General features: G+C 38.6%; 1 protein-coding gene across 1 annotated transcript; it reads right to left on the bottom strand.

Moving 5' to 3' along the window:
* Nucleotides 1–1,410: 1,410 nt before the first annotated feature.
* Nucleotides 1,411–5,111, bottom strand: LOC148035880 (pentatricopeptide repeat-containing protein At1g06140, mitochondrial-like). Its single transcript, XM_087678858.1, has 4 exons — nucleotides 4,793–5,111; nucleotides 4,602–4,736; nucleotides 2,420–4,378; nucleotides 1,411–2,330 (listed from the first exon to the last, which is right to left on the bottom strand). The coding sequence occupies exons 1-4, from the start codon at nucleotides 5,109–5,111 to the stop codon at nucleotides 2,302–2,304; spliced, it is 2,442 nt and encodes an 813-aa protein (XP_087534984.1). The 3' UTR covers nucleotides 1,411–2,301.
* Between the last annotated feature and the right edge of the window lie 21,174 nt (nucleotides 5,112–26,285).

The raw sequence follows: 26,285 nt of genomic DNA, 5'->3' as shown, positions 1-26,285 counted from the left end.
ATGCGAGCAGAGACATGCATACTCCTGAAATCGATGAAAGGAACTGCCGGAGGCCCCTGAGCTATTCGATGAAAACGAGCCTGAAATTGTCACCAAGGTTCAGTTTTTAGCATTCCCTTCCTGATGCCCGACTACATCTGCGAAGTGTCAGGCCGTTTTGGTAAGGCACGCCCAAGACAGGAGCAGGAGGAAAAGACAACTAAAAAGAAGGCTGAGGGGCCTCAAGTGTCAAGACACTAAGGCTGTTTCCCCATAAGGAAACAACAACCGAGTCAAGCCAGAAGAAAGAAGGCAAATACATGTAGCGACCCAAGGCATCTACAAGCAAGATTGAGAATGCGCAACAGACTTAAAGGGGAAAAGCAATGTTGCATGCAGGCAAAGAAACAATAAGTCCGGAAAAGAACAGCAGAGAGATGGTTAGCAGCCAAGCAAAATAGATCCAAGCAATCCCTTAAGAGGATAACCCAGAAACCTCACCTCGAGAGGAACATTTATGCATGAGTCACTCAGATCGAACTAAGACATTTGCCTAAATATGTGGTCTTCAAAGCGTCCTACGATTCAGAATGTGCTAAGGGTGATGTTTCTAATGGAGAATCTGTTTGGATTTAGGGCTGTGGCTGCAAGATACATCCCGTTTGTGATTACTATGCTTATCACCCTTGACAACCGATTATCCCTGGGTAAAAGAAAGATTGCAAAAAGCTATGCAAGTTATGGTGCGAGATGCTAGAGTTCGCAAACAGAACTGCAAAGATAAGTCTACATAATGGGATATAATTTGTAGAGGGATAAGAAGTGCCAAACAACTCAAAACCAAGAGAACTAGTAAATGTTTCAAACTATGCTCTAGCTGGTATGTGCTTTCAGAACCACAAAGATAAGTAACATAGCCAATTGATTGCTTATTTGATAGAATCAAGGTTTATAGTCATGGGTCTAAGTGAAGTTAGCAGTAGGGCAGGAAGATCTCCAGTGGTTCCCAAAAGGGTTATCGCTAGGAGGGCAATATGTCAAGAGGTTACTGAAACCTATAAAAGGGATTTTTTGGGATCATTTATGGAGACAACTCCTCACACATGGGAATATAGGCCCTGGAACAACTCGACATCCACATATCGTGTTGGCTAGTGGTATGAAATGGTAGCTGTTAGAGGCTAGAAGCTTCTTGCTGCCAACCAACCCCAGGTTAGGGGGGTGACTTGTTAGGGGGGTGACTTGTTGTTGGCTTTCAGTTGAAAGGTGAGTAAATTGCCAAGTCCTATGTTTTAAGCATTGTGTTGTTTGCGACTTGTAAAGGTTTGCTCATCCAAGGGGGACTTATATGGTAATAAATATAGCCACCTAAGCGCATGCAACTCTGTCTATGCCAAAGTCTAGATCCACCTTGTAGAGCTGCTTCATATGTGAGAAAAAATCAACTGAAGTGGCTAAATGCTCAATGCATCTGCCATCATATTGTCTGCTTTCATTTTACACAAAGACTATCTTGATCAGTCATCTCTTTCTTTCCCAGAGAGAGATTGTTTCCACTTCTTCAAGGCATGCATGAGTGACTGGTAACTCTTTTGGCTTCTAGCACTCTGTGCCTCCATTTTTTCAAGGTATGGTGTATCCTGCTTTCACAAAGACTACCTTGGTCAGTCATCTCTCTCTTTCCCAGTGAGATTATGCCTACTTCTTCAAGGCATGCATGATTGACTGGTGACCCTTTGGCTTCTAGCACTGTCTATGCTGCTGCAGCATTGTCTCACACCAATATCATGGCCATTACAAATTACCATAAGACATCACTGAAGTGCGGCAACATTAAAACAGGACAATAGATGGCCGTCAGCTCCTCGAAGGCACCATCCAAGTACATTGCAACTCCTGTTTTTGTGGCTTATGTTAGATGATGTCCCTCCATATAGAGTTCCACGTATCTCCTGTAAAATTCTTTTTTAACCCAAAACACCTGCATTGCAGAGGTGCCCTCCCACCCTGCTTACCATGAAGCCATAGTAGATGTCATCACGGGGCTTTGTATACAAGCCTTCTTGACATGAAAGAGATTGACTTATTGGGCATTCATTTATTGCCTTATTATTCCTTTCATCTTGCAATTACTTGTTTTAGGTAATGCTGCCCTGAATGTTACTCTGATATTTCCACCATTGTCCTAATGCCTGGCAAACCCCGTCTTCTGGACATGATTGCCTGAAGCCCACAAGTCCAACACTAGGAAATGTGTTGACTTCTGAGTCCAAACGTATAAAATAACCTATCTTTCGATGCTTTAAACCATGTATGGTATGCTTAATATCCTTGCCATTCACTTGAGATCCCTGCCACATACACCAAGTCAGACCTGAGAGATGAATGGTACATAACATACACATTTATTACGCTCACCCACATTGTTTGACTTCCTCACCAGACTTCCACAAGCAGTTGGCTGAGTATATTTTTGACATTAGAACATAGCTGGCCTCATGGTCACAATCACAACTCCGAAGATAATCGAAAGCTCTCTGTCCTATCTCCATGTCTTTGTACTTTGCACAAGAACCTAGCAGTGTCATCCAAACCAAGGAAGTTGGCTCAACTGGCATTTTGGAAACCCATTGCTCTGCTTCAGATAAAAAACCAGCACGGCCAAGCATATCCACCATGCAGATATGATGCTCAATTGCTGGTGTCAGACCATATATTTGATTCATAGCCAAGATCAGTTGAGTGCCCTCCTGAAGAAGGCCTGAATGACTACAGGAAGACATCAGACTAACAAAAGTTGCACTGTCTGGCTTGAAACCTTCCAGTTGCATTTTTATAAAATACTGCTGGCAATTATCAAATTGCCCATGATCTGCAAAGCCTGCAATAATGGCATTCCATGATACCACATTCCTTTCTGGTAACTTGTCAAACACACTGCAAGCATCGTCAAGACTTCCACATTTTGCATACATGGCTACAAGTGAGTTAGCAGCAAAAACATCGGACTCCAAGCCTTGCTCCAGTAATCTACAATGAATTAACTTTCCCTGATTCACCAAAGCACTTAGAATGGACAGTGCTTCCATGGCCAAAATGTATGAGACTTCATTTGGCTCTATACCTTCCATATCCATTTTCCGTAATAAAGCCAAAGCTTCCTGCTCATGTCCACATTTTGCACATGCAGAGATCAACGATGAACAGGAAACCACATTTCGTGCTTGCAGTACATCAAACACTCCACACGCATCCTGAAAGCTATTGCTTTTAGCGTACATATCAATCAAAGTGGTTGCAATATGCAGATTTGATTCAAAAGCCCTCTCAATAATAAAACAGTAAATTTTATTACCTCCATACACATCTCCTAATTCAGAATACACTTTGATAATGCAAACAAAAGTGAATTCATTAGGACTCATGGCCTCTTTCAGCATCTGTCCAAAGAGCTGAAGAGCATCCACTGCATTGCCTTGATCAGTATGTGCTTTGATAAGAGCAGACCACGAGACAATGTCTCTAACTATCAAATGGTCGAATAATTTTTGCGCATCTTTTACATTACCACCCTGGCTGTACATATCAATTAACGCATTTCCAACAAACTGTTCTAACGGCAAACCTCTCACCATAATTAGTGCATGGATCATCCTGCCTTGCTCTAAAGCTCCTAAATCAGAACACATCCCTAACATACTCAGAAAAGTAACTCTGCTAGGTTCTACACCTTCTTCTTGCATTTTCCCTAAGAGTTCCAAGGCCTCCTCATAGCATTCAGATTTAGCATATTTTGTAATCATTGAATTCCATAGTACTGCATTTTCACTTTGCAAACTGTCAAACACCCTACGTGCATCACCTAGACAGCCACAGTTGGAATACATAGTCACAATAGCACTACCAATGTAACTATTTGCTTCAAGGCCTCTGGAAATTAGCTCAAAATGCAGCAGCTTGCCCTTATCAGCAGCAACTAAACTTGAACATGCCTTAAGAAGCGACAAATAGGTAGCTTCATCTGGTAACATGTCTTCTTTCATCATTCTCTCAAACACTGCAAAAGCTTTCTTAACATGCCCGCACTCCACACAGGCTGGAATCACCAAGGAGCATGTCACATTATCTTGCACTTGCATCAAATCGAAAACCCTGATTGCATCTTCTAAACTACCACACTTAATATACATAGCAACCAGATGGCTTGCTACAGATAGTTCCAACTCAAGCCCATACTCAGTAACATCAGTATGGATCAGCTTCCCATCACCAAAGGACATCAAACTAGTACATGCTTTGAAAGCACATGTAAAAATGTGCTTGTCCATTTTACAGCCTGTTGATCGTATTCTCCTAAAAATAGAAAGAGCCTTTTGGCTTTGATTGTTGTCAGAATATCCTGCAATCAGACAAGACACAGAAACCACATCATGAATAGGCATCATTTCAAAAATTCTATGTGCATCTTCTAAGCATCTGCATTTAACATACATATTAATCAATGCACTCCCAATAAAAGGATTCAGATCCAGGTCCTGATTCAAGATGAGAAAATGTATTAACATTCCTTGGTCTAGAGCAGCTATTCTAGAACAAACTCTAAGCATGGATAAAAATGTGACCTTGTTTGGGTTTATGCCCTCCTGCAGCATACTTTGAAACAACTGAATGGCTTGTGAAGAGACCCCCTGATCTGTGTATCCTGCAATTATTGTTGACCAAGAGACCACATCTCGCCTTGGGAGTGTGTCGAACAGCTTCCGCGCATCAGACAAACTACTGCATTTAGCATACATGTCAACCAAGACATTACCAAGCCTACGATCTGAGTCAAACCCTTGTTTTGTGATCCCCACATGGATAAGTCTTCCATCTTCAAGAGATGCTATGTCAGAACATGCTTGCACAAGGCACACAGAAAGGACAACATCTGGCTGCACACCCTTATTGTGAGCCATCGCAAACACATTAAGGGCTTCAAGACCATGGCTGCGATCAACATAACCGGATATAAGTGCAGCCAGGGAGACAGCATCCTGAAACTTGTCAAATAGATTGCATGCATCTTCAAAGCAGACACACTTTGCATACATGGCAATGAGGCTACTTCCAACATGTGCATCTGATTCCATGCCGGTTTCTACAACGTGAGCATGGGCCAGCCTGCCTTTAGAAGGACAGCAGCAAGCTTTGAGGATCTCCACGAAAGTATGAGATTTGGTGGGGACACCTGCTTGCACAATTTTCAGAGAAGAACGAAAGGTTTCTTGACAATGAGCGATTCTTGGATGCACCATCTGATCAGATGAATTGCACTGAACTGCGTATCCTGTCAGAGAACATCCCTGTTTCTCCTTAGGAAGGATGATGGAGGTGAGACGTGCAGCAGCGTTTCGTTAATCGTTCTGCGCGCTTAAAGACGAGCGATCCCACACAGCAGGTGCTCGGTCCGTGCGCTTGCTGATGATATCCATTATCATCGCTGCAACAGCAAACGCTACAAAGAAACCTTTAGTCTCTCCCCCATACTTAACCAAAGTCATAGCCCACATGTAGGTATGCATATTGCATATTGCTCATTCCCTCTCCTCTCCCACTTGTCACCATGTCTTGGAAATATTGTATTGAAATGCACTTAACTTCCCCCTAACTTCTAAGCGTTATATGTTTGTACCTCTACCTAGTAGCCTAGTGACTAGACGATTGGGCGTTATACACCTAGAGGCTTTCCGTCCCTCCTACCGGTGTGGTTTGGGACACTCTACCTTCTAAGCGTTATATGTTTGCACTTCTACCTAGTAGTGACTAGGCGATTGGGCGTTATACACCTAGAGGCTTTCAGTCCCTCCTACCGATGTGGTTTGGGACACTCTACCTTCTAAGCGCTATATGTTTGCACTTCTACCTAGTAGTGATTAGACGATTGGGCGTTATACACCTAGAGGCTTTCGGTCCCTCCTACCGGTGTGGTTTGGGACACTCTACCTTCCAAGAGAGTTCTCACAGAGGCGTGATGTTTTGGTATTGTAGCTTATACGCTAAATAGGTTTTATGGCTTACACTCTAAATCACACAAGAGTTATCTGAAGAAATAATATGTGTAATGTATTATCATATTTCTACAATAATTTTATTATATCACACTTTTTGTGTAATGTGTGTAACATACATTCATTAAGACCTAATTGATCTCTCATCTATTCTTTCTTATATCTCTTCTTTCTTCCAATCATATACTCTTATTCTCTCACTCCCCTTCTACGTGCAAAGATTTAGAAGAACAAATTGTGCTTTGCACTAGTTTTAGTAACAATTAGGACACTTTACATACTAAGGTATGGTTCACACATATATTGTGTGTGTGTGTGTGTGTGTGTGTGTGTGTGTGTGTGTGTGCGCGCGCGTGTGCGCGCACGCACGCGCAATCGCCGACCTACAATCAATGCATATTAAATACCATAGAACAAGTATAATAATATAGTAATAATATACAAATATTCAAGATACAATATAATATGCAGTATATGATATATTGTATGATACATATTATATTATACAAATTAATAATGTGATATCATGTAATTCATGTATGATCATATGTTACTATGATATGTATATGTATTGTGTAGTATAAATCATTAATGTAATTATCAATACTATATTAAAGGTATGTATAGTAGGTAATTTATTATATATAGTAAATTCTATTATATAACTTTTAATAATAATACATATTATATAAATATTATGATTATACAATGAAATATAATATTAAAATTTTAATATTACTATATCATCTATTAGATTACACTTAATAATAAACTTGTAGTACTAATTTTTAAATAAACCCTACTTTTTTAATGTAAAATTGCATATCATAATGAATGTTATAACAAAATAGCCTTGAAAAAAATATTATTATAATACAACAATGACTAACTTCATACTTTTTGGATCATTCATTCTAAATGTTATTATATTATCTAATATAACGTTGTTAAATTATTGTTTCTAATCTAATGTATTAATTTAAAAATTTTGATGAGAATATATTATATGTTAGAATAAATCATAATATTATAATACTAATTAATATTATTGATATAATATTGAAATATCACTTTATAAAAATGTTACTATTAGTTAAATGTTACGAACTATATTTTTTTAAATTGTTCACTCTACATGTTATTCCATTTCTACTTTAGGCTATAATTTAATGTAGTTGAATTTGTGTGCATATGTTTATATGTATATGCATATGCATGTATATACGTGTGTGCTTTAAATATGATTGTCTATTTGTGTGACCTCATAAGCTCATCATTTTCCTCTCTCTTGTCTCTCCTTTCTTTTTCACTCTTCTTCTTCTTCTTCTTCTTCTTCTTCTTCTTCTCTCTCTCTCTCTCTCTCTCTCTCTCTCTCTCTCTCTCTCTCTCTCTCTACATATATATATATATATCCCTCATATTTTATTCACTCTATGTGTGTGTAGGTGGGTGTGTTTTTTTTTTTTGGGGGGGGGGGGGGGGTGAAAGGACGATAAATTGTTTAACATCTAGTAGATAAAGAATGGCACTATTGGTTTCTTTAATTTATCCATTGCTCTCAAGGTGAAAAGCAAACATAAAGTCTTTTTTGTATTTAGATTTTTAAAGCAACCCAAAAGTGATTACAAAAACTATCATCTCTATAAAAAACAATAACCTTGGGAAATTTGTGCTCAGGAAAGATGGTACATATGAACAATATCTAAGGTGTAGATAATGTCTTTTTACATTGTATGAAATATGCTTCTTTGCTAAACCTATCAACAATAGTCCATATCATATCATTATGTGCAATTGTAATGGGTAAGCTAGTTATAAAATCTATGAAGATTTATTCCCATGGTCCATTATGTATAGGCAAAGGCATAAGCAAACCATAGGAATCTCCATAATGATGCTTAATGCATTAACAAATAATGCACTCAAATATATACTAAGCAACATCATGTTTCAAGTCAGGCCCATAAATGTGTTCTATGAATGCAACTAATGGGAGATTATACATGGATTGGTATCATGCTCTCTCTCTTCTTGCATTTCTCTCTCTATTCCTTTTGTGAGAAATTCATTTTTTGCATAGTCTATCAATTTGTGGTTCAATAGTTCCAGCATTGGTATCAAAGGAGAGGTTCTAATTGATTATGTAGTCATTGCACGGGGGGTTCACTCATAGTAAAGAAGACATGTCACCTGCGTGCAAGGACTTCTAAAAAAACCCCTATTTATGAAGCTTGTAAGACTAATATATCCCCCTATTTAAGCTTATAAGATATATACATGTATGACTTTTTATGTATCCCCTTTCTTAAATGTAAGTCTTCATAGAACATATAATAACTTTCTTTTTAAAAGTTGGAATTATCCTAAGCAATTAAAAGTATCAAAATGGTCATATCACAAAGTGATTTATGTAGTGGCACTTGGATACCATCGAAGTATGTGCCACAATGTTTTTGAGTGCTCGTGCCCCCTTACCACTACCCCCTTATCACATGAGGAGAGAGAGTAGGGGAATCGAACCCCTTTATATTTAAAGTGACTACACCAAGCGGACACCAAGCTCTCTTTGGAAAAAGGGGAGTTGAATCTCTCTACCAAAACCATGGGAGAGTGTCAACTCCCCCCCTTCCACACTACGATTAATTCAATAACCCTACTATGTGAGGGTTTAGGGTTTTAACCTTACTACTCAAGGTCTCTTGTATGCCATGGAGAAACCAATCTATGGAGAGAGGTGATCAAATGCATCCCCCCTCTTCTTTTTTTCCTCTATCCCCTCCTTAAATTTAAGTTCAATATAGGAAATTAAGAGGGATCTACCTCTAATGTATATGCTTAAGTGTCCCCTTCCAAAAAACCCTCTCCCTTACACTCACGTGATACCATAGAGATACCATACAACATCTATAGTGAACCCCTCGGGAGCCATTGTTCACCATGGTTTCTCTACATGCATGACAGGTCTTCAAGGTCACCATCACAAAACATCATCCTCTTGTCTACTAGACAAAGTTATTGTCCACTTGTTCAAGAATTCAAGCTTCTTTCTCTTGATTGAAGTAAGAGGGGACCAATTTTATCTCTTTACAAGACAAAATTCTTCTCTTTTTTCAACTTTGAAATTCTACCCTTATACATGCAAATACAGGGGAGAGAGGAGTTGTTTTATTCTCTATTTATTACTAAGACATATAAATATAAATGGGTTATTCTTAAACGTGCCATATTCTATAAGCCTTCTAAGGCTTATTTCCAAGCCTTAATTAACGGCTTAGTACTACCCCTAGTTTCATCAACTTTGGAGGGGGCCAATTCTGATATGTTATTTGAGAGAAGCAGGGGTATTCTTACCACCCTTATTACTAAAGGGAAAGGCTCAATTAAATACAATGTAATGTCCCCATTACTTAGTTTATTTTAATGTGCATATATATTTCAAAGAAAATTGATTTATGAAACTAACTCTCATTATGAAGATAATAATAATTATTATTAAGGTATTATATGCCAGTTCATGGAAGAAAGACTTGGGAGACCCTCCCAAGACTAGCTTATTAAAACTATGTTTGTAGTATAGAACAACAAAAAGAACTAGCCTAGTGGATAGTCACTTGGTAGTTAAGTGCACTTGGGTGATGACATTGTTGGGATGGGTGACCTCCTGGGAAGATTTTCCTATAAGCTAGTGGGAGCTTCTCGCGCGCAGCCAACGGTGCCAATGAAGCCTTTGTAGCTCATTGCCAAGTATGTCAAGGCCAAGATGCCAAGGTCTATGCCTTAGTCTCCGCGTTGGAGTGACGGTCACCCGATGATGATGCGCCATGTAGTGCTTGCCCATAGATTCGTAAATTTTTATCTTTGTGCTACAAAAATAGAGCTCCCTCTTTGACGTCATCAATGATGTCATCAGAAGTGCTAAAATAAAGCGTTCTCTCTTTGTCATCGATGATGTCATAAAAAAATGTTAAAAAGCAAGCGTCCTCTCTTTTACCCCCCCTTCCCTCTATAAAACTATAAATTGAGAGCTTGGGGATGACTAGGAAGAGAAACAAGAGCAATCTTGATGAGGACGAGACGCTAATCGAGAAGGAGGAGACTCTATTCCGCGAGACGAAGAGACATCATTCCATTCAACCCAAGGAAGGGGATACACAAAAGGTCTTTCATCCTCTTCTACTCTAATCTGCGAAGAGAAGACACTAAAGAACTTTATCCTATTCTATCAATCTGGTTAGAAGTCATACCTCTACTCTTGTCCCTATTCCATCTACTAGAGAGAGAGAAGTATTGCTCTCCACGAGGCAAGAAGAACCATCCGCAAGGCCTACATCATTGAATTCCTCAATAACCATCATCATCATCGAGATTCTTACACCCTTGCCAACCGGTATTACTATTGTGTTCTTCTTCTTCTACGAATCATATTTCCATCATGGCCCTGAAGAAAAAGAATTCAAAAGGAGAAATTGTGAATGACCCTACTAACGTAGAAGCAACAATTGGAGTTGTGAGCACAAGAGTCACTAACGGAGTCACGAGCGCGGAGAATAACCCTTTACCAATCGCGATACCACAGATTTTTCCAAAAAAAAAATCTATCCGAATTCAATAGAAATAGGATAAGTCTCTTGAGAAATGTTGCGATCTTAGAGTATTCACTTGGTAAATTATTAGAACATTTTATAGGCTAGAAACTGTTAGGGGAACTACGAAAACCTTGAACTCAAGAGAAATCGTGAGGAATTTTTCAAGACAGATTTTTTAAGAACAAACCCCCAAGAAATTAGTCAAGGATATAGTTTAATCTAGAAGCTTTGATAGAAGATTTTAAAAACCAGAAATAACTCTAAGTTAAAGAAACTGACTTAAGGCTAAGAAACTTGGTTACAAGAATAAATCTTAAAATGGGAAGTTAGAGACCCCAAAATCTAGATACCCTTAGTTAATTTCCAAGGGGAAGAGTTCATTATGCAAATTCAAGTAGCGATTGCTACTAGATTAATCATCACTTGAAAGTTGCATGATTGATTGAAGTCATAACTACTTGAAGACATAAATCTTGTTTGTGATTTTCTAGATTAGATCCTGATTGAATTAAGTATTGAAACACATAAAAATTGAGGAGCCCTATACCTCCCCCAAGAATAGGTGTTGAATTCCCATACCAAGGGGGGATGTTTTTACCGCCGCGGAAGCATGGATTGGCTCCGATAGCGAGAGGTCTCCCAACAAGGATCGTATTAAGTAAGAGGTGGTTAAGGTGCTAGGGGTGCTCTAGCTAGTAAATCCTTTACACACTTAGGAACTCCTTGGTCCCCTGTATGGCCCAAGTTCTACTCGGGACACCTAAAAATGCTAGCTATAGGTGGATTTGATCTTGGTGACGTGCAGATGCGCCGGATGAGGTAGCACGTGAAATTGTATTTTTTCTCCTATATGGGAAGGAGAACACACATTATGAAACATAGTTAATAAATTTGTTTTATTCTGATTGTATGTCCGTGAGTAAATTACGCAAAGGAACAACTATGCATAAAAGGATTCTTTTTAATTAATGAAGCTGTTTTTATATGCTTCACGTAATGTGATAAGTAATTAGATAACTAAGAATTTCCATAGAGGGAAGCTGATGGATGGATTCTCGACGAGAAATTTTCCCAAAAACAAACACTAAGAAGAAACTCTAGGAAGGGCCAATTCACTTGTACCTAGGGTTTGGTCTCAAAACCCGAACTGTAAATTATCTTAGGGGAAAGGTATGGCGACTATGACAAAGCACTTTGAGGGATTTCATAAATCCTTAGTCTACTACTGGAAAAAAGTGTTGTACTCCGTGAACCAAGGAGGGTAATGGCAGTCACTCCTTCTGGACAAGAAGCCTCTCAAAGGACACCTTCGGATATGAGCTAGTTATTGATAGGTGACTGTTAGGTCAATTAGGAACCTTTAGATCGGTCCTCCATGGGTAACATCAGGACATTTCCCATGCGGGGTAGACCTAGGGTTATAGAGCCGAGCAAAATCCGATCATTCTAGTTAGAGTACGGATGGAGACGGCTCAAAGGTAAACTCTAGGTGACAACTAAAACATTACTCGTCACGTAATAAAGACATGTACGTTACATACACCCTCCCAAGATCCCACCATCAAAGAAAGCAACACAATGCCGCCTCCATTACCTCATGGGATTAGAAATTTCCATTTTCAAACCATCCGTCTTATTTCCATTATCATTAATAACAACAAGAGGTGGCACCTAATCCCTTCCTCCTTCCCCAACACATAATGGTGCATCGATAGCTTCATGGCATGATGGCACAATGCAACATAGTAATGGAATAATTACTTTCAATTAAAATAAAACTTTAATTTTTTTAGCAATGGGTGATAAGCAACCATTAAAAGAAGGGTAGCACCTATTTTAAGCCTTATAAGCTTATAAGGCTTACAATTTTAAAAAAAACAACCTTGTAAGCCTATAAGTATTACCATTTTTTTTTAAACAACTAATTTAAGGTCTTAAGTAGGCCCCCTATCTCCATCTTATCTTGCAACAAGGAGTTAGTCATCCTTTGTGGAGGACTGGAGCCAATAGGGCCAACTAGGTTGCACCAATTGTTGTCAAAGAAATAGAGTAGGGAGGGATCTCATCAATTGAGCCCTACACAACCATCTTCACGATGAAAGCTTCAATTAAGCCTACTTTTCTATCTCTCTAAGTTTCTCTCTAAGCTTTAAGTTTTTGCTAAACTTTCAATGTTATTTTAGACATTCAACAAAAAATTTCAACAAATTCTATGATCATTTGATTCTACAACCAGTACCTTCTAGTAATTCCACATGTTGAAGAAATTGATTCCAAAACTGATAGAACTTAATCATTCAATTCCACAAATTGAAATCGAATACATAGAAAAATAGAAGGACAAATGCAAAAAGTGAGGTAGGAGATCAATTAGGTGCAATCTTCCCCAATGCATTGAGAGGGCTCTTCTCAATGCATGTATTTATTGACATTATTGATCTTGTATCCAAAATAGGATATTACATCCATACTTTATGCTCTTTTAAAATCTATATAATATTTAAAATTATAAATAGTATTTTTAGGATCAAATAAATAAGCATGCCCAAACTTAGGAATAAGATATATACAAGGATACAAAAATATCGTACAAATAATGCATATTTAAGAATGCCAAAATAATTATGTATGCTCCATGTAAGGCTTCCTCGTAATTTTCTTTGATTTCCCAATCTAATAATGTGCCCACTAAAAACAAAAAAGACATTAATTCTCCACTCATCCACCTAGCACAATACAACTAGTGCTACATATTTACATGTGTAACAAGTCACGTCATGTAGTAAATGACCATTAATAAAAATCAAATATAACTATCAAATCACTTATTTAAATCAACTAAATCAATAATCATAACATATACTTGCCTTTCCAAACAATCAAAAGCCTTTGCCAATTACAAAAGAAAAGTAAAAGTTTAAGACCAAAACACCATGCATATCACACACACACACACATCAACAATAACTAATGGCTGAGTAATTGACTTGCTTATAGAATTAATGTTGTTGAAATTGTAGTTGTAGGATAATCTAAGTAGAAACACTAGGGATAAGTTGTTCATGCCAAGACTAAATCTAAATTACATAGGAGATGAAGTAGCTACATGTAAGCAAGATGGTTGTCAATTCAAATGAACATACCATGCATATATAGTGCTTTTGAACTATCCCACTACAAGGATATGAGGCTATAGCGATGGGCGTTAGCAACAACAAATAGCGGCGTCGCTATTTGTGTCGCAAATAGCGACGGTACCCAGAGCAAAAAAATGCGGGCCGAAACTCGAGTGCATCATTTTTTGCGCATTCACGAAAGAGAGAGCGAGAGGGAGAGCGACCATTTTGCTGAGAGGGAGAGAAAGAGAGAAAGAAGGCTTCTCACCGTCGCCGCCACTGCCATTCTCGAAGAAGAGGAGGAGGTGTACGGAGGGCGAAGAGGAGCCGCCGAGTCTTTACGGTGAGTGCATTGTCCATTCTTGCTTTGCTTTTGTGTTTTCTCTCTCTCTTTTACTTGCTTTTAGTATAATTCGTATATATTGAGTGAGTGAGAGAGAGAGAGAGAGAAAATGAGAGAGAAAGAGAGGGAGAGGGAGAGGGAGAGGGAGGGAGAGAGAAAGAGAGGGGGAGGGAGAGAAAATGAGAGAGGGAGAGGGAGTTTTCTCTCTCTCTTTTACTTGTTTTTGGTATAATCCGTGTGTATTGAGAGAGGGAGAGGAAATGAGAGAGAAAGAGAGGGAGAGGGAGAGGGAGGGAGAGAGAGAGAAAGAGAGGGAGAGGGAGAGGGGGAGGGAGAGAAAATGAGAGAGGGAGAGGGAGTTTCTCTCTCTCTTTTACTTGTTTTTTGTATAATTCATGTGTATTGAGAGAGGGAGAAAATGGGAAAGGAAGAGGGAGGGAGAGGAAATGAGAGAGGGAGAGGTAGAGGGAGAGGGAGGGAGACATTAAACATAATAGGGAAATGAGAGAGGGAGAGGAAGAGAGAAAAAGGAAATGAGAGAGGGAGAGGAGAGAGAAAAAAAGTAGAGAATGAGAGGAGAGAGAAAAGATGTTAAACATAATAGGGAAAGAGAGGGTGAGAGTGAGGGTGAGGGAGGGAGAGGAAGAGATAAAAGGAAATGAGAGAGGGAGAGGAGAGAGAAAAAGAGAGAAAAAACATTAAACATAATAGGGGAAGAGAGAAAGAGAGGGAGAGGGTGAGGGAGGGAGAAGAAATGTGAGAGGGAGAGGAAGAGAGCAAAAGGAAACGAGAGAGGGAGAGGAGAGATAAAAATAGAGAAAATGTGTTATACATAATAGGGAAAGAGAGAAAGTGAGGGTGAGGGTGAGGGTGAGGGAGGGAGAAGAAATGAGAGAGGGAGAGGAAGAGAGCAAAAGGAAATGAGAGAGGGAGAGGAGAGAGAAAAAATGAAAGAAGGAGAGGAGAGAGAAAAAGAGAGAAAAGATGTTAAACATAATAGGGAAAGAGAGAAAGAGAGGGTGAGGGTGAGGGAGGGAGAGGAGAGAGAAAAAGAAATGAGAGAGGGAGAGGAGAGAGAAAAGAAAGAAAAATCATTAAACCTAATAGGGAAAGAGAGAAAGAGAGGGTGAGGGTAAGGGAGGGAGAGGAAATGAGAGAGGGAGAGAAAGAGAGAAAAGGAAATGAGAGAGGGAGAGGAGAGAGAAAAAGAGAGAAAAATCATTAAACCTAATATAGAAAGAGAAAAAGAGAGGGTGAGGGTGAGGGAGGAAGAGAAAATGAGAGAGGGAGAGAAAGAGAGAAAATGAAATAAGACTGGTGCGCAGATCGGACGCAGGTAGCTCACGTAGTGAATTCCCAAAGGTCCCCAAGAACAAAGCACTCTACTTTTTAGCACAAAAACCAATGTAAAAACAAGCACGACATGAGACAAGAGACAAATTGGGTTGAATCTCCCCCATGCCTTGTGTGAGCGCTTCACAAAGCATGTATTTAATATATATTTCCAATCATTTTGCTCAAAAATAGCCCAATTACAAAAATATGACAAGCTTTTAGCTTTTGAGTTTGCTTTCTACCAAAAATAGGAAAATAAAGCTAATGGACGGTGCCCAAAGAGTCTGGCACGCCCAATCTCAATGTCCAAATAAAAATAACATATCCAGGCGCATAAGCGCATACAAAATAATAATAAATAATCGATGTCTCTATAGACATAATCAAAATATAGGCATGGCGCCTATCAAAATATAGTCCAAAGGTCGAAAACCCGCTAGACTCCAATGCTTTCCTCCGCCACTGCTGCTATCTCTACACATCAACTGAAGCATTCACAATCGTTAGTAAAATAACACAATTAAACCGACAAAAGTGAATACCTAGCAGTCTTCAGCTACATAAATAAATCAACTGGTTAGAAATAAATCCTAACCTTAATTTATTACGAGTGCGCACTCTAAACTCATAAACGTTTATTAATTTAATATGCATTTTGCGGAATCACCCGCTATGGAATCACCCATGTACACACTAAATTAATGAAACGCCCGAAAAGGACAGGCGTCCCCATCAACTTCTCGCACAAAGAATCCTCTTTGCGTATGAGCCCCGGTCATCTAAGTTTACGGAATCCACCGTAAAACCTCACGGAATCCACCGTGGAATATGCCTCCTGGCATCATACCCCCGGGGTGGGATAGCAATTGACCTCAATTGCTATTAGCTCAATGTGGAGCTAACAGAGTGGGGAAAGCATTTAGGTCTCTAGCGTGCATCCATTGTGCTTCTTCTACAGGATGATTCTTAAATTTCACGAGATATCTAGAGTACCTTCGGCCAGTTCTAGTGGTCATGTAATCAGTGTCTATGATGGCTTCTGGTTCAAGTATTTCAGTTTCTTCTTCTAGTAAAGGTGGGTTTTCATAGACAGGGTGGATAGGTAATTGTCCTCTAAATGGTCTCAATAAACTAATATGAAATGTATTATGAATTTTCCAATGAGATGGCAATTCTAACTTGAATGCATTGTCATTAATCTTATGAATGATTCTAAATGGTCCGTAGAATCTAGGGGCTAATTTGACAACTGGATGTCTATCTACACTTTGCAGTCTACGCTTTTCTATTCTAAGCCAAACATAATCATCAACTTTGAAATTCATGGCTTGTCTTTTCTTGTTGGCTTGTTTGGTATATGATTGTTGGGCTTTAGCAATCATATCCTTTACCTCATCAAAAATAGTGTTATGCATAACAGCAATATCATCGGCACTTTGTATTCTATTAGACAAAGATGCAACAGGTGTAGATAATCTATGTCCATAAATAACTTCAAAAGGTGCTTTCTTTGTAGATGTGTGCGGTGTATTGTTATATGCAAATTGTAATAAATGTAAATGAGTATCCCATGTCTGAGGTTTAGAGATAGTGTATGCACGTAAAAGATCTAAAATGGTGCTATTTGTGGCTTCTGTTTGTCCATTTGTTTCTGGATGAAATGCAGATGAAAAATCAATCTTTGTGCCTAGATTTGCAAACAGTGTAATCCAGAAATTATTACAAAATCTAGAATCTCTATCTGAAATAATCACTTTCGGCAATCCATGGTTAGTAAAAACAGTTTTCAAAAATAACTGTGCTGCTTGTGATGCTGTTAAAGTTTTCTTACATGCAATGAAATATGCTTGCTTACTAAATCTATCTACAATTGTCCAAATCATATCATGGTTAGATTTAGTATTTGGTAAGCCAGTAATGAAATCCATAGATATATGTTCCCAAGGTTTAGATGGAATAGATAAAGGCATTAATAACCCATACTGTTTACCATGATGTCTTTTTATTCTTTGACAAATCAGACATTCAGAAACAAAATTAGACACATCTGCATCCATATGCGGCCAATAAAAATCTTCAGTTAACATGTGTAATGTAGAGATGATACCTCTATGACCTTGATATGGGGGACAATGAATTTCATTCAAAACAAATGATCGGAATGGAATAGTAACACACAGTCTCTTTTCAAAGAACATGAATCCATCATTATATGACAATGAATCAACAGGAATGAAATTATTTTGAACTAATTTTTGCCAATCAGAATGAAAAGTAATATCCTGGTGATATGTGTCTTTCATGGCAATCAAAGAATCAAAAGATATGATAGAAATATTATGAATTGCAGGTCTTCTACTCAATGCATCAGCAACTACATTTTCTTTTCCAGGTTGGTATTGAATGATAGGATGGAAACTTTGAATGAATGAAACCCATTTGATATGACGGTCAGAAATTTGGGGTTGGCTAAGTAGATGTCTAATGCTTTGCTGGTCGGTCTTTATCATGAATTCTGAACCCATTAAATAATGCTTCCATTGTTTCAATGGTTGAACAACTGCTAAGAGTTCCTTGTCATAGGTGGAATATTTGAGCTCAGAGGGTTTCAGCTTAGAACTAGAATATGCTATTGGATGGTTATCTTGCATTAGCACGGCTCCTATTCCTGATCCGCTAGCATCAGTCACAACTAAAAAGAATGGTCTGTTAAAGTCAGGCAATTGTAGGACAGGGGCATTGGTCAATGCACGTTTAAGTAAATCAAAGGATTTCTGCTGGTTTTCAGTCCATTGATAAACAATGCCTTTCTTAAGAAGTTTGGTCAGTGGTAAAGCAAGTAATGAGAAATTACGTACAAACTTCCTATAGAAACTAGCAAGACCAAGGAATGAGCGTAATTCATGTACATTTTTAGGAATAGGCCAATGCAATATTGCGTCAATTTTCTTAGGATCAACTTTTATTCCTTCTTCTGATACAATATGACCTAGATATTCTATTTCTGTCTTAAAGAATTCACTCTTGTCAGGATTTGCAAACAATTGATTTTCTTTCAGTAATTGAAAAACTAATGATAAATGCTCATAATGCTCTTTTTCACTTTGACTGAACACTAAAATATCATCAAAGAAAACAATCACACAATATTGATATTTTAGAAAAATACGGTTCATCATTCTACTGAAAGTAGCAGGTGCATTAGTTAATCCGAATGGCATAACTAAGAATTCGTAATGGCCAAACTGTGTCCTGAATGCAGTCTTAAATATGTCGGATCTATCTAGCCTCACCTGATGATATCCAGACTTAAGGTCAATTTTACTAAATATAGAAGATCCTTGCAGTTTGTCCATAAGGTCATCAACTCTAGGTATAGGATACCTATTCTTTACAGTGATCTTGTTTAATGCTCGGTAGTCAATACACATCCGATAAGTATTATTCTTTTTCTTGACTAAGAGCACAGGTGCACCGAATGGAGAACTGCTAGGTCGAATTAAACCTCTATTTAGTAATTCTTCTACTTGAGTCTGGATTTCTTTTTGCTCTATTTGATTGTGCCTATATGGGGCTTTGCAAGGTGGTTGTGTGCCAGGTATTAGGTCAATCTTATGGTCTTCTGGACGTGATGGAGGTAAACCTGGTGGTAGGTCTTCTGCAAAACAATCCTTAAAATATGCAAGAAATTCCTTATGTCTAGGGTGCATATGAGTTTCTTTTGCGTGCAATTCATTCACCCAAATGAGATATGATTTAGTGTTCTTGCGTAGTGCACGTTTTGCTTGAGTATGCGAAAGCAGTGGAAACATATGAGATGCATGCATACCAAATAAGGTAATAGATTTTCCCTGAAAATTTATATTCATTGTGTGCGTGGAATAATCTATATTGGGATTATGTTGGTGTCTCCATGGCATTCCTAGAATAATGTCGCTAGACTGTAATGGGACAACTAAGAAATTTCTTCTTTCAATATATGGACCAATTTGAATTTCTAAATCTTGAACTTCTTGTGTGCCATTGTACCTAGTGCCTAAAAATGCAGCTTTTATGAGATAGTGCGTAGGTACTGTATGCAATTTCAATTCCTTTACCAATTTTGCTGAAATAAAGTCATGCGTACTACTGTCATCATGCAATACAGTTCTTTCTTTTCCATGCACCATACATTTCATAGTCAACAATGAATGTAAAGTAGGCATACCTGGTAAAGTGTCGGAAGTAGTAGTAGGATCATCTTCTTCTTCAGTGAAATCTGGCATATCCTCATGCTCGTCTTCGTCCATAGCTCCAAGGTAGTTGATATGTGCTGATGGCTTCTTTGAATGACAATTTGCTGCGAGATGGCCTGGCTGGTGACACTTGTAGCATACGATAGGCTTGGCTTTGGTCACATTATTTGCAATGGCTGGGAGTCTGGGTATATTTGGATTTGCTTGTTGGATAGGCTTAGGATTTGGATTGACAGTGGATGGTAATGCAGGTGGTTTAGGCCAATTCTTGCGGAAAGATGGTGATGAGAAACGACCTGGATTAAACCTTCTGAAATTTGAATTGAATTGTTTAGATCCATAATTACCGTTTGCTTGGAATGGTTGTGGTCGTCGATCTCTTCCACGTAACTTATCTTCAGTGTCGTGAGCTAAGGAGATGGCATCTTCAAGGGTAGCAGGCTTGAACATATTCACCTCAGCGTAGTAATGTCCAAGAAGTCCAGACATGTACTTCCGCTTATGTGTCGTCTCTGGTACGTCTTCAAGCATGCGTAGCTGTAGGAGTGCATTCCAAAAACGCTCTGTATACTGTGGAATAGGCTCACGATCGCGTTGTTGAAGTAAATCCCATTGCTTGATAGCCTTCTCATGAAATTGCGGTGGAAGGAAATTTTGCATGAACTTCTTCTTGAAATCTTCCCATGTAGCAGGACATTCTATGCTCTTGCGGACGACAGTCCACCAAAGTGATGCTCTATCTATCAGATGATTAGTAATACACTTGATTTTATCTTTCTCAGGATAAGTTTCCTCATGGAAATAGTCATCAAATTGGCTAATGAATGATAAAACAGTCTTTCCTTCTCTTATGCCATTGAAAGTGCGAAACTTGAAACTTCGTTTACTTATCTTGGATTCCTTGCGAATGGTTTGTGCTTCAAGAGTGGCGTCGATGGTACGGCGTATCAAATCTTCAGCTTGAGGTTCTTCTTTGTCAGTGGACGCTCCTTGTAGCTTTGTCAATTGCGCTTGCAAGGCTTGCCTAGCTCTTCGCTCTTCGTCCAATTGCAACATGATAAGATTCAGCTTTTGTTCCATGGTAGGCTCGGGTAGGTCGTCTTCAGCCATAGGATCATCCATATGTGGGGTAGTCATCCTGTAAAACTCAACAAACCTTTCTCACTCAAAATCAGTTAGCGGGATGAGCGTAGCTCAAATTTGGGGTTACAAGGCTATGTATTTTTGGGTATTTTCTTCTTCAATTTTCAGAAATTCTGAAATATTTCTGTCTCCGTTTGCTGAAAGTACTTCAACGAACTTGTAGATAGGTAAAACAGCTTGCTGCGAACAACTTTCCAGTTCTGAGTTTTTGCAAACGAACAAGTCTTCTATGAGTTTTAAGCACTAGTCAGTTCTGATTTAGTCTGACTTGCAGAGTTGCAGACTTAGCAGACTTGCAGGGTTGTGAACTTGCTGAACTTAGCCGACTTGCAGAACTTGCAGGACTTGATTAGTGTCGACTTACGGAACTTGTCTTCTGGAGTGCGTGACCGAGAGTTTGCAGACTTGTCTGCCCAGTAGAACTTGCAGAGTATAGTATGGCTTAAGCTTAATTAGATAAGCTTAAGCTAATAAACTTAAGAAAGAGGACAGCACGTCGTGATTTCGTGGAGGGGGGGGGGCCGTTTTCACTGCGCGCAATTTTCGGACCTCCCAGGATGCATCGATTTGTTGATTTGAAGCTTTTTTAAGCTTCTTAAGCTTTGTATTAAGCTTTTACACTAAGCTTTTTTTTTGAAGAAATAGATATGGCTCTTACTGGTTTATCACGACTTGTTCATGAAGATGAGGGAGTGGTCCTCCGCCGACAGAGAGTGGTCCTTCGCGATCTGACAGTGGAAATAGGGGTTCTTGATCGCCCGAAGTCTACCTGTATCGACGGTTCGCGACGAGATTGACTGTAGAGGTCGTTTGTTCCTGGAGCTCCGCCTTTGCCCGAGATTGGTAGCGATTGGAAGCCCTTGATCTCTGCTCCGCTCTGATACCACTGGTGCGCAGATCGGACGCAGGTAGCTCACGTAGTGAATTCCCAAAGGTCCCCAAGAACAAAGCACTCTACTTTTTAGCACAAAAACCAATGTAAAAACAAGCACGACATGAGACAAGAGACAAATTGGGTTGAATCTCCCCCATGCCTTGTGTGAGCGCTTCACAAAGCATGTATTTAATATATATTTCCAATCTTTTTGCTCAAAAATAGCCCAATTACAAAAATATGACAAGCTTTTAGCTTTTGAGTTTGCTTTCTACCAAAAATAGGAAAATAAAGCTAATGGACGGTGCCCAAAGAGTCTGGCACGCCCAATCTCAATGTCCAAATAAAAATAACATATCCAGGCGCATAAGCGCATACAAAATAATAATAAATAATCGATGTCTCTATAGACATAATCAAAATATAGGCATGGCGCCTATCAAAATATAGTCCAAAGGTCGAAAACCCGCTAGACTCCAATGCTTTCCTCCGCCACTGCTGCTATCTCTACACATCAACTGAAGCATTCACAATCGTTAGTAAAATAACACAATTAAACCGACAAAAGTGAATACCTAGCAGTCTTCAGCTACATAAATAAATCAACTGGTTAGAAATAAATCCTAACCTTAATTTATTACGAGTGCGCACTCTAAACTCATAAACGTTTATTAATTTAATATGCATTTTGCGGAATCACCCGCTATGGAATCACCCATGTACACACTAAATTAATGAAACGCCCGAAAAGGACAGGCGTCCCCATCAACTTCTCGCACAAAGAATCCTCTTTGCGTATGAGCCCCGGTCATCTAAGTTTACGGAATCCACCGTAAAACCTCACGGAATCCACCGTGGAATATGCCTCCTGGCATCAAAGACCTTACAATAAGCTCATCCTAGGCTCATAGGGGTTAGGCCGATCCTCAACAAACCTAAGGGATATATGGTTAGAGAGCCCTAGTACACTTGCACCTCCTAGCATAATGTTCTTCCTATAAAGAGACCTCTCATACATGGGGCTTATCCTAGCCTCCACCACACTCAAACTGGTGCACAGATCGGATGCCGTAAGCGCACGTAGTGAGCGTCAGAAGGTCCCCAAGAACAAAAGAACTTTACTTTTTGAACAAAACTCAATGTAGAAAGCATGCATGACATGAACAAGAGACCAATTGGGTACAATCTCCCCCTATGCCTTGTGTGAGCGCTCCAAAAGCATGTATTTTATGTATTAATCATCTTCAAGCTCAAATAATAGCCCAAATTACAAAATAGCACACTTTTGGCTTTTGAGTTTGCTTTAGTGCCAAGTAGAAATAAAGCTAATGGGCAGGTGCCTAAGAAGTCAAGCATACCCAATACAATGTCCAAATACAAATATCTAAATCGTGCGCCCATGCGCATACAAAAATAATAAATAGATATCCAACGCATGCATGTTTCAATAGATTAAAAGATTTTTGTTGTCCAGTTATAAACAATACCCTTCTTTAAAAGTTTAGTCAAAGGCAAAGCAAGTAATGAAAAATTTCGCCCAAACTTTCTGTAAAAACTAGCAAGACCTAGAAAAGAACGTAACTCATGCATATTTTTGGGTATGGGCCAATTTAAAATTGCTTCTATCTTTTTAGGGTCAATCTTAATACCTTCTGATGACACAATATGACCTAGATATTCAATTTCTGTTTGAAAAAATTCACTCTTTTCCGGATTAGCATACAATTGATTACCTTTTAACAACTTGAAAACTAAAGACAGATGTTCATAATGCTCATTCTCATTTTTACTGAATACTAAGATATCATCAAAGAATACTATAACACAATGCTGATATTTCAAGAATATGCGGTCCATCATTCGACTAAATGTAGCAGGTGCATTAGTTAATCCAAAAGGCATCACTAGAAATTCATAATGTCCAAATTGTGTTCTAAATGCAGTTTTGAATATATCAGATTTATCCAATCTCACTTGATGATAACCAAATTTAAGATCTATCTTACTAAATATGGCAGAACCTTGTAGTTTATCCATAAGATCATCTATTATTAATAGTACTTTTATTCAGGGCACGATAATCAATGCACATGCGATAAGTATTCTTCTTCTTCTTTACCAATAAAACAGGCGCACCAAATGGAGAACTACTAGGTCTAATTAATCCTCTGGTTAATAATTCCTCTACTTGATTTTGAATTTCTTTCTGCTCAATTTGATTATGCCTATATGGTGCTTTACAGGGTGGTTGTGTACCAGGAATTAAATATATTTTGTGATCTTCAGGACGTGAAGGAGGTAGTCCAGGTGGTAAATCATTAGCAAAACAATCTTTAAATTGAGTAAGAAATTGTTTATGCCTAGGATGCATATGTTTTTCTTTAGCTTAAAGTTCATTCACCCAAATTAAATAAGATTTACTACTTTTACGTAATGCACGTTTAGCTTGCGTATGAGTAAGCAGTGAAAAATTATTAGATGCGTGCATACCATGCAATGTAATTTGTTTTCCTTGAAAATAAATTTTAATTGAATGAGTGGAATAATCTATGTCAGGATTATGCTGATGACGCCAAGGCATACCTAGGATAATATCACTAGACTGCAAAGGTACAACTAGAAAATTTCTTCATTTAGTATATTCACCAATTTTAATTTCTAAGTTATGCACCTCTCGTGTTCCATTATATCTTGTGCCTAAGAATGCTACTTTAATGCGATAATGTATAGAGACAGTTTGTAAATTCAATTCTTTCACTAACTTTGCAGAAGTAAAGTCATATGTACTACCATCATTATGCAAAATAATCTTTTCTTTACCATGCACAATACATTTCATTGTCAACAAAGAATGTGGAGTTGGCATACCTGGTAAAATATTCGAAGTAGTGGCAATGTCGTCGTCATCTTCTGTAAAGTCAGGCATTTCCTCACGTTCTTCATCTTCCATTGCTCTCTTTACTGTAGAAGATCCCATTGCTTTATGGTTTTTTCATGGAATTGAGGAGGAAGGAAATTCTACAAAAACTTCTTTTTGAAACTCTCCCAGGTACTGGGACAATCAATGCTCTTGCGAACCACAGTCCACCAAAGAGATGCTCGATCGACTAAGTGATTAGTGACACATTTAATTTTGTCTTTTTCAGCGTATGTCTCTTCATGAAAGTAATCATCAAACTGACTAATAAATGCAAGTACAGTTTTTCCATCTCGAGTTCCATTGAAAGTACGAAATTTGAAATTTCTTTTACTTATCTTTGTTTCTTTGTGGATGGATTGAGCTTCGAGCGTCGCATCGATGGTACGTCAGATAAGATCTTCGGGTTGCGGTTCATCTTTGTCAGTGGTAGATTGTTGCAAATTGGCCAGTTGAACTTGCAAAGCTTGTCGGGCTCTTCGTTCTTCATCAAGCTGCATCATAATTAAATCCAATTTTTGTTCCATCGTAGGTTTGGGAAGATCACCTTCAGCCATTAAATCATCCATATTTTGTTTTCATCATCCTGAAAAGTTCCAAAAGACCTCACACTCTCGAAATCTGATTAGCGGGATGAGCGTAGCTTAAAGTCGCGAATACAAGGCTTATATATATTTGTTTGGCTTTTACAGTCTTTATCTTTTACGGTTGTGGGATTTGTAGTCTTCATAGAAACTGCGTATGGACTGCGTATGACCTTCTGCGTGTGCTGAAACTGGTTCAGCAAGTCTGCGTGTGTGAACAGAGTCTTCCAGATTTTCAATTTGAATAAACTAAGCTTTTTAAAGCTTAGTTCTAAGCTTTTTAAAGCTTAGTTCTAAGCTTTGACTTTAAGCTTAAACTTTTTTTTAAAAGATATGGAAGCTTATTTGTTGATTGTGGGAAAAACGACTTGGAGAGGGAGATGTAGGAGTGGTCCTCCGGCTCCTCAGGCCAGTCCTTGGCAATCAGAGGCTGCAGATAGAGGTTCTTGACTACCAGGAATCCACCCGTATCGACCGTTCACGATGAAACTCACTGTAGAGCTCGATCGTTCCCAGGAGCTCCACCTTCATGCAAGATGGGTAGCGATTGGAAGCTCTCGATCTTAGCTTCGCTTTGATACCACTGGTGCATAGATTGGATGCCGTAAGCACGCGTAGTGAGCGTCAGAAGGTCCCCAAGAACAAAAGAACTCTACTTTTTGCACAAAACTCAATGTAGAAAGCATGCACCACATGAACAAGAGACCAATTGGGTGCAATCTTAGGAGGCATATTTCACGGTGGATTCTGTGAGGTTTTATGGTGGATTCCGTAAACTTTTATTATCGGGGCTCATACACAAAGTGGATTCTTTGTGTGAGAAGTCGATGGGGATGCCTATCCTTTTTGGGCGTTTCGTTAATTTAGTGTGTACATGGGTGATTCCATAGCGGGTGATTTCGCAAAATACATATTAAATTAATAAACGTTTATGAGTTTAGAGTGTGCACTCGTGATAAATTAAGGTTAGGATTGATTTCTAACTAATTAATTTAGTTATGTAGCTGAAGACTGCTAGGTATTCACTTTTGTCGGTTTAATTGTATTATTTTACTAACGATTGTAAATGCTTCAGTTGATGTGTAGAGATAGCATCAGTGGCGGTGGAAAGCATTGGAGGATA

Source organism: Lygodium microphyllum, chromosome 5, assembly GCF_053477565.2.
Source record: "Lygodium microphyllum isolate KBCC chromosome 5, Lygodium_microphyllum_v1.1.10, whole genome shotgun sequence".
NCBI lineage: Eukaryota > Viridiplantae > Streptophyta > Polypodiopsida > Schizaeales > Lygodiaceae > Lygodium > Lygodium microphyllum.
This window is presented reverse-complemented; position numbering and strand designations above follow the sequence as displayed.

Coding starts and splice junctions, on each gene's coding strand:
- LOC148035880 (XM_087678858.1), bottom strand. CDS start 5,111: ATGGAATCAGATGCACATGTTGGAAGTAGCCTCATTGCCATGTATGCA. Junction 4,737..4,792: donor TGACTCAGATCGTAGGCTTG/GTAATGTCTTGG, acceptor GATGCGCGGAAG/CTGTTCGACACACTCCCAAG. Junction 2,331..2,419: donor CAACTGCTTGTGGAAGTCTG/GTGAGGAAGTCA, acceptor TGTATGTGGCAG/GGATCTCAAGTGAATGGCAA.